Raw genomic sequence first — 13,398 nt, forward strand, 5'->3', positions numbered from 1 at the left:
TTTCTCGGAGCACCTCGGAACAACGCAAAAAAGAAGTTCCTCGAAAGGGTGCGCCCTGGTTACCGAAGATGGTTTGTGGGCATCGGTGCGATATATCGAATACGTACAGACCCACTGGCGCACACTGGTGCACATCGGTGCGCTTTCTCGAAGATGCCATTAGTAATTAGCTTTTCAATGACTACAGTAAGCAGACATTTTTGCATTGAAAAGTTGGAGGCAGTTGCGTTTCGAAACATCTACACGGGGAGGAATTCCTCTAGCATTTCTGTCTCCGAGGTATGCCACGGTAAGGTTTAATTTTACCTTGAATCATTACGCATGCAGGGCTGTAAATATCGGTGTAATGTTTCTCCCCAATGTGACAAACAGCCGTAACTTTTGATCGCCCGCCTGTATTAAAAGGGCGACCGTTGTCATCTTTACCAATGCCCTCTACCCATTGTCAGATTACACGTAACTACCATGGCCAATCGAAAAGTACGTTCGCGCTAGTGCTGACTGTCTTGCACGTGTAGTCACGCTAAGCACAATGAGGTTTCCACGCGATATCTCGGAGCACAGGAATGCTAGAAGAATTTTTTCAACGTGTAAATGTTTAGAAACGCAACTGTCTCCCACTTCGCAATACAAATATGTCCGCTCACTGCAATCCCTGAAAAGGTAATTATTGAATCCTAATGAATTGGGCCACTGACAGCCACCATTATTGTATCACTTTGTGTCCCCCTGGATACGTAAGTTATTAGAAAAGAGTGATGTTATGTTCTTCCCAGTGCTGAATTTTAAGAAAAACATTAAGCTTGACTTTGGACGTTCAGTGTATCACATGTTTGTCATGCCAGAATGCATGAGCAACATGATATATACACCACGCCAACACAACCTATATAGTCCTGACAGGCTACTTAGAAGAAACCGGGATGAATGATCGCTTGTGATAGGCCAGGGGTTATCATATATGAAATGAATTGTTAGTGTAATAAATAGAGCAGAAATAGAAAGATTTGCATGTGAACATGATATGACAGTGTGAACTGCTGCAAGAAAACTGTGCATTCACATGTTATTTCAACCAGTTTCTGTGTGCTATTCAACGTACTATGCTAAGACAGTGAGGGCGCCGAACGATCGTACCGGGAATAGACTAAGACAACTGGAGATGCAATTACCTAGGAATCAACATCATGAAGAAAAAAAAAGGTTTAGCTTCTTTTTTCCGGATATGAAGAAAGAAACCGCTGGATATATATTTTAGTGAAAGAGTCATTTGCACTTTCACTATCTTTGAAGAAGCTATGAAGCTACTTGTGCGTGCGTGTACACAACAAATTGCGGCAGTGAAATCGCTGGTTGAACATCGTACAGAATGGAAAAACACGACCACGTCAAAGAACGTATCGAAAGTTCTAATATGTCAACAGACTACCGCGGAATAAAATTTAGCGCAGTTCGTGCTCGTGAAACGTAAAACGTTTCCTTGATATTGATTTAGGAACAAAGACGTCTAATAAAGCGTCAAAAAACAAGGCACGATGCAGGTGTTCGTATGACAGTTGTTCGACTGAAGACGCAGAAATATTATACGAGTTCTTGTCTGTATGTTAAAGCAATCTCAATTGACTGAGCAGCGTCCGTCTTCTCTTCATTTTTCTTCTTGTGCACGTCCAAGAGAGGCAATTCTATTGCCTCATAGACACCTCCCGTGAACATGCGAAGTTGCCAAGTTGCTCTGAACTTTAGAAGCACAGGGCAACATAGTAATATCGAGTGATGAAAGAGTGCTTGAGCAGAGGTATCGCTGCAGTGATACTTACTGTTTAGACGTCTTTCATCTCATGTGTACGTGTGTTTTTAACTTGCGCTGTTTATGTTAACGCGGGGTACAAGGCTTCGACGCAAACGCTTAACTTAAAACGTATGGTGGGAAGTTTTAGAAAAGTGTACACTGATATATACGACAAGTAGGTCAACAAGCTAGTTCGCAAAAGACAAACGCTATGTTCCCCACTTTGTTTGCTGGATCATGAGAAGCATCGTATTGCGAGAAGAGAGCAGGAAAATTCCGCGTCAGCTGCCCGTAAGAAACAGTTGCACTCACCAAAGAAAAGATCATATAAAATGAAAAACAAAATACTTATACTTTTGCATAGGTTCTAAAAAGATTCAATTAAAATGTCAGTTTCTTACGAAACGTGAATTACGATGGGTCCAGCAATGCATCAAAGCGGCGAATAAAATTGAGGACTGTTATTTTGTTTGTCTCTTGTTTTGAAGTACACCTTGCCGCATTCCTAAATTTTTCACGAATAAAGACGCCATTTTAAACTGTTACTTAGCTCTTCCGCGTGAGAGTAATATGACAACAGTTTAGTGTTGCCCCTTCTTCACAAGCTTTTAAGTGTAAATACACTTTAAAAGCGACCCCAAACCATTCACCGCCGTCGGCGGCGTCCGCAGTCTTCTCTTTATTTTTAAAAGAAAGAGGACTTGGCGGGCCGCAGCGCGACGCTCTACCGAATAAGCCACGAACGCGACGCTGATATCGGTGTCAGTAACACGCCTTATACCCCCTCCCCCTTCGCTCGTTCCTCCGCTCTCCTCGCTCGCTGCAGCTGCGCGCGCACCCCTCTCTCTCTCGCGCCCACCTTCTCTCTCAGTCTGCTGTCGAGAGCGTGTCGTGAGGGGGAGGAAAGTTAAAATCCGTTGGCATTCGCCAGTGAGTTAACGTAAACTCCCCCGTGTGATCAAATTGCAATTCTCAGGAACCATTACACCATAAAGGCTTTATAGTGAGATTAATAAATATAATAGTGCGAATTAATAAATACCCCTCATAGCATCACCCCGTGTATTCGCACTTAACCATGATCACCCTCGGGAAAATGCTTGGGAGTTTTCTCTATAATTGTGATCGTTGTGGAGTTGCCTGTAAAGGATGCTTTGTTGTCTTTTTAGTGTTATTGTGGCAAAGGTACTCACTGCCCGAAAAAAACCTTTTGAAGGTATATAGGGATTAAATAAAGTGCCCACCGGCGATGGTGTACACACACCACATGAAATGAACTCATTTGCCAGAGTTAAAAGTTTTCAATTCCGCTATTTATTTTAATTATTGTTTTTTATGCTTTGCTATTATCCACGCGCTTCTTAGTGAATGCGGTGTCAAATTGTTCACAGAGTGAGATGACTACGCCGAAAATGAAAGTGAACTATACGGCAAGATACTTTCTATTTTCCAGCGTGGAGCTTTTTAGATTTTCCTTGTCCAGATAGTGCGAACAGGAATGATCACACTGAACAGGTACAAGCTTGCATAATCTCCTATACCGTTCGCTTCGCTCCCATAACACGATCGCTGATTTCTTTTCTGGCGTGGAATGCAAAATCTAGGACGGGTGAGTCTCTTAGGTGACAGAATAATATATACCGTCACAATTATTCTCCCATGTGACTAAAATTACGTAAGATCACGAAACGTTGCTCACCTAACTATAACCACGTAGCAAAGTCACATGACTGAACATCACAAAACGCTCACGTCACCTCTCTTTATCTGCATTTAATGAAAAACACTCGCGTCACCCTAAATCATGCTACACCTAGTCGCATGACTAAAAAGACGTATCAATTAGTCGGGTGGCTGATATCAGGCTGCATCGCATCACAGCCAGTTATGTCACATGTTGCCGTCATAAATAAACCTCGTAATCGCTGGTCACGTTGCATGTTACCTTCATAAACCACGTAATAGTAGAGTGACCTGACTAAAATCGACATCAGATAGAAATGGGACATGTCTAGGCATGCCTGGGCATACTTAGTACTACTAGCGAAAACATAGGATATCTGGCAAATATTTGGCATTACTAGCATAAGCTAGGTAAAAAAGTAGCTCCACTGATAGTTGCAGCCTTTCGCCACTAGGTAAAGGCTGCAACGTCTTCTTGAAAGATGTGTTTGCGCGGTTCAATTCATATATAATAGTTATTTTTCACATATCGGAATCAATCAAATCATTGCGCCTTTTGAACATCATTCGTTATCCGCTATCATAGGTACACATACAATTACTATCATGTGCGCTGTTAAAAAGTATTGCGTACCTGGGAATATAGAGGACTCTCTCAGCTACGACGAAGCCGACGGTCACGAACAGGTTGGACGCCGGAAGGAATGGCAGCACAGTCAGGAGCAGGGGCACCAGTAGTCTTACGGAAGGGTCATGCAGTTGCTCAGTGTTGTTGTAGTAATATAGTTGTTCTCTTGATCCACTGGCAGGCTTCATGCGTCACATAAAATGATATAAATCGCTTAAAGTCCTCAAACAATCCTATCAACAGATATTGGTGACAATTTTGCGCAGTGTATGATTCGAAAAGTCACAGCATATTCACGGAGTGAATGGTGATTAGTGGGGCGAAGCGTCCATCAGTCTGTCCGCGCTTTCGTTCATCCGTTCGTTCTTGCTTCCGTCCGTCCGTGTGTCCATTCGTGCATCCATTCGTCTGTCCATGCGTCCGCCTGTCCGCGTGTACATTGGTACGTCTTTCCGTGTGTTCTTCTTTACGTCTGTCTATCCCTCCGTCCATGCATTCATCCGTGCGTGTGCTCCTTCCTCCATGTGCCAGTCTGTGCGTCCGGCCATGCGTCCATCCATACGTCCGTCCATGTGTCAAACAGACAAACAGACGACATACGCTGGCGGCGGATAATTCACTATTTGCCGATAAAACCCTTCGAAGCTTCACCCCACTCATCATCATTCACTTCGTGGATATGCTGTGCGGTGGTTACTACATACATGCATACATACGGGTGACGACCTAAACACGCCTTAAGGATCTTCGCCCCTTAAATGTTTCGCCTGAAGACACACACATGCAAGAACACAAATACACTTACGCACATGTGTACAAATGGTAAAGGTAACGCTTAAAGTGGCAGAAACTCAAACTAATCAGTAAAGACTCATCATAAAAGAAGGTAACGCGTGTAGACTGCGACGCAACAAAAGGGACCAAATGGCGTTTGTGTTGTCTTGTTCCCATTATTTGCGTTTTTGTTTGCACACTCTACCTTCATGATTACTTTGGCCTGTGAACCTTGCTTTCGTGTCAACTAGTAAAAGTGTCGTTCTTGCTTTTATAATGAGCAAGCCCGCTATAAGTTTATGATTGTGAAAGTTTATTCGGTCTTGTTGAAAACACTGACTGTGTTACTGCCAGAATGGCCAATGTATCCTTTTTGAGAAAATTCTGCTACTTCGATTTTTTCAGAGTAGAGGCATGAAATAGTGAAAAAAACAAGGACACAAAAGTTCCCCCATTACAAATGTATGTGCATGGCCATTCGCCTTCATTGATTTATTTTCTTCAAGCCAGAAGAGTGAACCAGTGTATAAGTGTACTCTTGAGACTACTAGTCCCGTTATAGGGAAGCCTGTTCTCTGGTTTTACAAAAAAACTCACCTGATAGACGATTTATCTCGTGACCCTCTAGAAGGACAAGTTTCAAAGAACCATCTGCGAATAAATATAGCATTGTCGAGTTTCCCTGGAACATACCATACAGAAAATTCGCGCAAGCAGGCTTAAACGCCATTGCCCTCAGTTGTGAGCAGAATAAGCAAACTGGCCAGCTGGACTGAATGCATGTTGGCTACACGCTCGCTACAAGACCGAATACACGTTGACCTCGTGATGGTAATGGTGGTTGATCTCGTGAAGGTTTCTCGTAAACCGACGCGACGCCATATAGTGCTTTACGTATTTGAAATTTGGGTTTGTTCGACCTAGCGAAACAAACATAATAATTAAACGTTTTCATGAAGGAAATATAAAACAACAGTTACGTGAAGGCATGATCTTAGTAGCACCATGATCATCACAAAATTTGCCATTCCAATGCCCCCCCCCCTCCAAAAAAACATACATGAAATTGAAGTTGACTCATTGCTACTCCGTTTCTAGGCAAGGGCCGCAGAATGAGAATCATAAAACGTAAGGGCAACTCACGCTGCTTTTTCTTTTCAATCTCCTCAAAATCCGCCAGCCAAGAGCCAATAGCGAAGTGAGTAACGCCAGTGTAGCCAGATTTCTGCAGTCGCACGGTGATGTCACGAGAGATATACTGCCCATCTGCCAATCGTATGACAGGGTGCGTGGACACAGCAAGAGCCAGGCATTGAAGGCACACAAGTAGCTGTAAGTCAGTAGCCTGTCGTAAAGAAAAAGAAGGAGTCAGGATGGGCGACGTGATTTCGCAAGGCTTATCATAAAATAAGCATATTCACCTAATATTGTTTGTTCAGTGCTGCCAACACGCTCTGTACTTTTTGTGAAGTGAAAGTAGGATGTTAGCAGGTGCTCGATTCTTTTATGTAGGTGCCAGTAATTGAGTATACCGTTTTCCTGGAGTATTGTTTTTTGGAGTTGTTAGAAATGAAATTACTCTATAGTAATTTTACTACTCAAAACTTTATACACTAGACATATACAATAGAGAAGTAATAAAAGCTGCGGCATATATAAAATTGTTTACTGAGGAATGAAATTTTACTCGGAACTGTGTATTTAATATTTAAGCGTGCTTAAATGTTCTGCACTACATTTTATCGCGTTTCTCCATACCCGACTTCGTTTGTTTGGTTTTTTTTGCGTGACATTTTCTCACTGATTCTTTTATTTTGAAACATCATGTACGCCATCGTGGAATCAACAGTGGACTAATAAAACATTTTTCAAGATGAGCATTTTAAAATGCCTGTCTTTTTATAATGCTGTTTCTCTTTATCATTTGAAAGTGACGTCTTATACCAAGTAAAGCAAGACTTGCGTTTGAAAATCTTAACTTTATCTCTGTGACGTTTCGCGAGTTTTTATGTATGTTCTGCAAGTTAGAGACACAGGATACGAGACTTCATAATGACTAAGAGAGAAAACATTGTGAGAATTCAGTTTTCGACTATTGACACTAATGCAATCTTGTTCTTTTTTATACAAGGAACCGCTTGCCCCCAAATAAAGATCGCCGATCTCAAATATTTTAATAAGTGAGGGGGTCTGCGATATGGTGATACAATAGACACTTTTCATAACTGTAAAGCAAGCTATCAAAACTAATGGTGGATAGGCAGTTACTGCAAAAAGGTTCTTTGTGTAAAGTATAATTGCGCTAAGACATCAAAAATATTGACTTTCCTCTCTTGACGTATACAGGCGTTACCGACAAGCTCCGGCGCGTGCAACTAGGAGTTAGTCTTGACCTGAAAGATGCCGGCACTAGTTGAGGGTATGTACACAGTAAAAATTTTTGCAGCCAAAAGGGTGTAAAAAGAGTGCTTTTACGAGAAAGCACCCTTTGCAACACCCTTTAACACCCATAAATGGTCGATTGAAAAAAAACCTGCAAGAAAAAAAAACCATGCAGGACCAAGTATGGTCCTGCATGGACCATACTTGGTCCGCAGTATGTGATAAATAAATAAATAAATAAATAAATAAAAGCACCCCTTTGTTTGGGTGCTTGCCTCAATAGCACCCTAAAATAGGCTCTAAGGGTGCTTCTGTGCCTGAGAAGGGTGTAGGTGCCGATTCATCAGATGGAATATGCAGCATAATAAGAACACATAGTTATAATATTTGGGATTTTACGTTTCAAAAACCTCGATATGATTATGAGGGTCGTCGTAGTGGAAAGCTGCAGAGATTTTCACCATTTGGTGTTCTTTATTGAGCGCTCATATCGCACAGTGCAAAGGCTTCTACCTTTTCGCCTCCGCCTTAATTCGACTGCCACGGCCGGCATCGAACCCGCGACCTTCGGATTGGCGGCCGAGCAGCGCAGCTACTGCACGAATATGAGTACCTTGCGTTAAATGACGGCCTAATTGACTTAGAATGTGTGAAGGTGCTCTCCGAATACAGCAGAATGTCAGCAGAAGCAAATCGCGTTTCATCTATAATGGCAAATAACTGCAATCCATGTTACGAAAGCTTTCCTTAGCGTTGGTTATAAGCTGCATGTTTGCTATAGATTATATACACACAAATAAGGTTCGCCCGAGTATGGGTGTGTGTGCGTGTAAGCGCGATTGTGTGTACACCCGTGCATGTGTGCGTGCGCGTGTATGTGCGAGTCCGTGCTTGTGTTAAGCGTGCCTGTGCACATGTGTACGCCCATGCATGCGTGCGTTTACGGTAACGTGTGTGTTTGGCCGTATGTGTGTATACGTGTATGTGTGTGCGCCTGTGAATAAGTATGCGTGTGTATCAGCCCGTGCGCCCTCGAATTGCGTGTGTGTGTGTGTGCGGGGGGGGGAGGCACTGCTTCTTATTGTTTAAGGTCCCACACCTGTTCAGACTGGGAGTCTATATGGGAGGTGGCTTAAGGAATGGCGGTTGTCAACGCACTGTACATGGACTATTCAGTACATGGAAAACAGCTGCACATTTTCGTACCTGATCGTTGCTTACGAACTTGCTGTGGTAGCTGATTAGGTCCGCTGAGGCGCTTCTACGCTCGAAAACGTGGGTTATGACCAATTCACACGGAAAGCTGTCACTGCACTTATGCACAACCATCGTTTATATTAACAACGTTTAACAAGAACGTGCCCTGCCTTTGTTACAGGTGCTTAGCTAGCTCAATGGGTAACCATATGGAAGTATGTGCTGATCATGTGGTCAGCAAAAAGTTTATTATAACAACCTCGGCACGTTTCGTGGTGCGTGACAAGCCTTCTAAACATCCGCGACTGTGGATTATTTTGTTCCAGCTTCGACTACGCATTCAGTGTTTGCGGCACCATACGCGGAAGTGCCAGACACAGACAATGCAAAAAGAAATTTCTTTGGAAAAAGGTGTAGCGATGCTCTCCCGCTAATGCCACCGAGGACAAAATAATTATTGTTTCTGGCCATTCCATGGTGCATTTTGTTTTCCGCAAGTTTTGCTTCACTATTTTTCGCCCACTGCAATCGCATTCCGTCAAAATACTCCAAGAACCCGAGGCTGGTAAAACCCCTGCGTCGCTGTGCGACTGGCTGTAAGGAGAGTTGCCATTTACAAGGAGTCATTGCGCGAGGAACGGCCGTCCACCGTATGCGCCATAGCGTTTGCTCTTCGGCGCCGTCCTGGCGGGTTTTCCACTCCTCCCCCCCTCCGTTCACACCGGCCAGCGTTGCTCCCACATCGGCGGCGTAGATAAGCGAATAGTTGCGTCACCGAACACCTGCGTCGACAGCTGCGGCGCCGCCGCGGGGCTTTAGCCGTCGCCAGTGCCTATTCCTTCTCTCCCTCAACGTCGCTCTCTCTGTCTCATTGTCTTTCAAATGCGTTGCGTTGGTCTGGGGTCTTGGTCGCTGTGTGTGTTCTAGCGAACAGGCGCATATTCAATGGTGGTCACGCATGACACCGTGTTCGAAGTGACGCTCGGATTAAGGAATATTCATGGAGTGGCGGACACGGACAACGTGGGCCTGCTAACGGTGAGTGTACTGTTTTCGTAAAACGTAATCATACAGCACTAGCTGGGCGCCTGCAGCAGCTCTGCCGAAGTAGGCTGCCAGCCATTTACAACAGCATGCGTTCGCGGGCCTGTTGCAGATGCCCGATTAAACGTGTGACTTAACGAGTGCACACTGCTATGCGCGATGTTGTGTAAGTACCTGCATCACTCATACAGTAAGTGATGTGATCACTTAACAAGGGCGGGATTAGTTGCTGATCGCACATTGTCTCTACAGTGCACAAAGTGATTGATATTGTTTTAAGATGTGCTTTGGGCTACATCGTAATAACATTTCAAATAATACTCAAATGTGCAACGTGCTTCTGTGGGTGTAAGCGCAAAAAAAGAAAAAGCAAAAATTATGTACAGAGGCGCACTGTACGGAATGGCTTTTTTTTTTTTGCTTTAAAGACAGTATAGTTGGAGGTGCTGATATGCCGCGACGCTCCCAGCACGTGCGCCTCGGTCTTTTAAGCTATTTAGGACAAGTGCCACCAACAACAGGGAAAGATCTAGCAGACTTCCAAAGGCGCGTTGTTGTGGCCATCGCCGTGCGTTGTTTTCCCTCGTTTCTGTTTGCTGTTTTCGTGCTTCGCTTTCATCTGCGATAATGTTCGGTGTTATAACAGAATCGAGAGAGTATACGTGACTGTGGGAGCTATGTGCGGTAGCTCTAACATAAGCCATGGCTGCTGCAACGTAGTCGGCGTCCGCGCGCGTTGGTGTCGTTCGAGCGCTCTTACTTGCGTGATTGTGTTTAACTGAGTATTTAGGCACGGGTTACGTTTGTAAATACCGTAGTCAATATTCGCTAATAGCGTGCCCCTGATTGCCATCAGAGGATGGGCTTGGTTGTCGAAGTATGCCAGACGCTTTTTCTGAAAGCAAGCTTTGAATTTTTTTTTAAAAAGATGTATTTTCATACGTGCAAGGTAGTGCCTATTGCAGGCCCGCAACTCTTTAAAAACTGGATGAGCTATCACATCTTTTATCAAATTACAATGAATTAAGATGATTGAATTATAGATGACGAATTTCTGTGCTAGATTAGGTGCACAAAACACATGTTCGCAGCCCTACGTCTAGAAAGCAGGCAAATAGGAAGCACAGCGTCAAATGTGGATTAGATTCCATTGACGGAACGTCTTGTGAGAGTAGAAAGAACGAGAAAATTGTTCATTTTTGATGCCCTTATAGAGGCTGTCAGAATTGCACTGATTGGTGACTTGTAACAATTCCTCAGATTGTTAGAGGCGTGATTAGTGTCAGTAAATCTTTTACTTTTTTTTGCAGACCTCTTCGCTAGTGCCACGCCCAAGATCATTTGTTCTCATGTAAAAGAGAAAGCAGAGATGTGTTCACTGTTTGTACATGAAGAGGTAAGTTTCTTGTGCATTTTGATTAATGTTACATGTTCTGAACGTTGTACTTTAGGAATTGTTTTTCACACTGGCTCACTACCCTAGAAGGAATTTGATTCTTAGGTGAGCTCAGGCTTTCGTAAGTGCCATTTTTGAGCTGTAGTCTTACACTTCACCTCATTTCGGGAATTTGCTGTATGCTGGAAAACTCTTATCTTTATCATACGAAATTATTGGAATGTATGGGTTGTATGCTTCAAGTTCAGTGTAATGTCAATTACACGCCATTTCGAAGGATACACACTACACATTCTTTATGTATGGTGCTGCCAGAACAGCACGAACATCCTTTTATGAGAAGTCATATTTGCTCTTATTACAGGATTAGAGGGTGCCACTGACGTCCTGCGTAGTCTACCACCCGGCCCCAGCCTAGAGCAAGCCTACTTCCTGAACCTCCACATGGATAACCAAAAAATCTTCCGTGTCAGTAATGACGAAGAAGGAGTGACAGCACTGATGAGTTGATTTTTTTTATTTTCAACATTGTCTACGGCCGCAAGGCCTTTAACATCCACCGTGATTGAGCGGCTTTTTCTCGGCGTGAGTTTGGAGTTTATCAAAGAAGTTGTTCAGGCAGTACGACGCTGAAAATTTTAGTGTCACAATGCCTGAACAACTTTTTCTAGTGTGGTCATGGTAGATGAACATTGTTATTTGTGTAAGTTATTTTGCTTAAATATAGCTGGACCATTCCATGCCAAACGTCCCAGCCACTTTGGCGACCATCTGAATTATATTTGAAAAAAAAAGTGCTGACTTACTGCGTTGAAAACAGTGAACTGCTAGAATATTTCAGTGAGAAAAAAAGTTTTGTTCATGTGGCTGGCTTATAACTTCCTGGCATAATGCCGTCTGTGTGCTGTTTGTGGAAAATTTCGTTTTAAAACTACCGCTTATTTTTTCTAAAGCAAATTCGGTCTACCTGTTAAGTAAATGTGCTTCTGTAAGGTATTTGAAGCTCAATAATAATAGTGCAATTTTTTTGCCACATTCGCTTCCAAGAATAAAGCCAAAATGTGTTATGTTTGCATTTTTATTGCAATAATGCACTTTGTATGAATATCTGAGCAGTGAATACTTACTCCACAGAAGGTATATTATGAGGAAAAAATATCTTTAGACCTCTCAAGCTGCTGAAATGTACGAGAAAATATCACGAATTTCACAAAATTGTGATTTTTGTCCGTATTGAGATGCAATTTGCTCCATGTTGCGATACAATGAAAACTCATCATTATACCTAAATTGTAAGAAAATGAAATTTTCTCTGTAATAAAAATCTTATCGAAAAAAGGACAGTAAAGAGCACTGTCAACTGAATTTTATTGAAGGTGCTACGAGCGTTTTTATACTGAGCACAAGACCAGGGCTCATCTGCAACAACACATGTGTGACCATGACAAAATAATTTTAACCGAGAAAAGAATACTCTTTTTCGGAAAGATAAGTGAAGGTGTACTGATGCATGGATCCTTGGCCTTCCTGATAAAGAGTTCTAAAATCTCTCATTTTTCTGCTTGCTTTTTTTTCAAAAACCGTGTTTTATGAAACCTAGGACTACACTTACATTCTTTACGGTGCCTGGCCATGAGACTACTATAGCCTTTCTTAACATTTAAAGCATACTGTCTTGCTTGATCATTGAAGCATTGCCCAGTTTGTCCTATGTTTACTTTTCCACATGTTAGCGGAATCTTATACACATTAGATTGGCATTCAGTAAACCTATTCTAGTGACGAATGGTGCAAGATTGACTATTCCTGTTGCTGTAAGTACATGCACTTTTGAAAGCTTGCAAGGGGTGGAAAACAACAATGTCATATCTGCTGGCTCTTTTCCTAAAATTGTGAGACACCTTATGTACTTAGTACCGTGTGACATGCAAAGGTGATTGGTCATTCTCTTTTTCTTTTGGTCCTGTTTCCTTTAACTTTACTTTCTGCAGGAGGGTTTCGCAAACAAGTGTGATGATGCTGTTGGGGTATTGGCTGGTGCTATCAGCCCAGGAGTGCTAAGAATGTCCTGCCTTTTCATAGCGGGCATTCAAAATTAGTAGAAAGAGGAATTGATACCACATGTACTCAGGCCACCCTTCAGAAGTCATGTTAGCACAAGGGTGAGGTCAGGTTTAAAAACCAGATTAAAAGACTAAAAGATGCTGGGTATCCCAACAGAATCATCACACCCGTTTGCAAAACCCTCCTGCAGAAAGTAAAGTTAAAGAAGACAGGACCAAGAAAAAACAATGACCAAAACCTTTGCATGTTATACCACATCATGTGTCTCACAATTAAAAAAATAGCCAGCAGATATGATATTAGCGTGTTGTTTTCCACCCCTTGCAAGCTTTCAAATGCGTGTGTACTAAACAGCAACAGGAATAGTCAACCTTGCCCCATTCGTCACGAGAATAGGTTTACTTAATGCCAATTTAACGTTTCTAGAAGTATTTTTTATCA

At 42.7% G+C, this 13,398-nt stretch overlaps 1 protein-coding gene across 1 annotated transcript in view; it reads right to left on the bottom strand.

Moving 5' to 3' along the window:
• Positions 1–3,552: 3,552 nt before the first annotated feature.
• The window catches only part of LOC142774297 (protein O-mannosyl-transferase TMTC1-like), a 75,070-nt gene continuing 65,224 nt past the window's right edge, over positions 3,553–13,398 (bottom strand). The window contains exons 7-9 of the mRNA XM_075874696.1: positions 6,018–6,219; positions 4,107–4,282; positions 3,553–3,556 (exon numbers count right to left, since the gene is read on the bottom strand). Coding sequence (XP_075730811.1) covers positions 3,553–3,556; positions 4,107–4,282; positions 6,018–6,219 — 382 coding nt within the window. The remainder of the gene's footprint in view (positions 3,557–4,106; positions 4,283–6,017; positions 6,220–13,398) is intronic.

The sequence above is a fragment of the Rhipicephalus microplus genome, chromosome 10 (assembly GCF_043290135.1).
Source record: "Rhipicephalus microplus isolate Deutch F79 chromosome 10, USDA_Rmic, whole genome shotgun sequence".
NCBI lineage: Eukaryota > Metazoa > Arthropoda > Arachnida > Ixodida > Ixodidae > Rhipicephalus > Rhipicephalus microplus.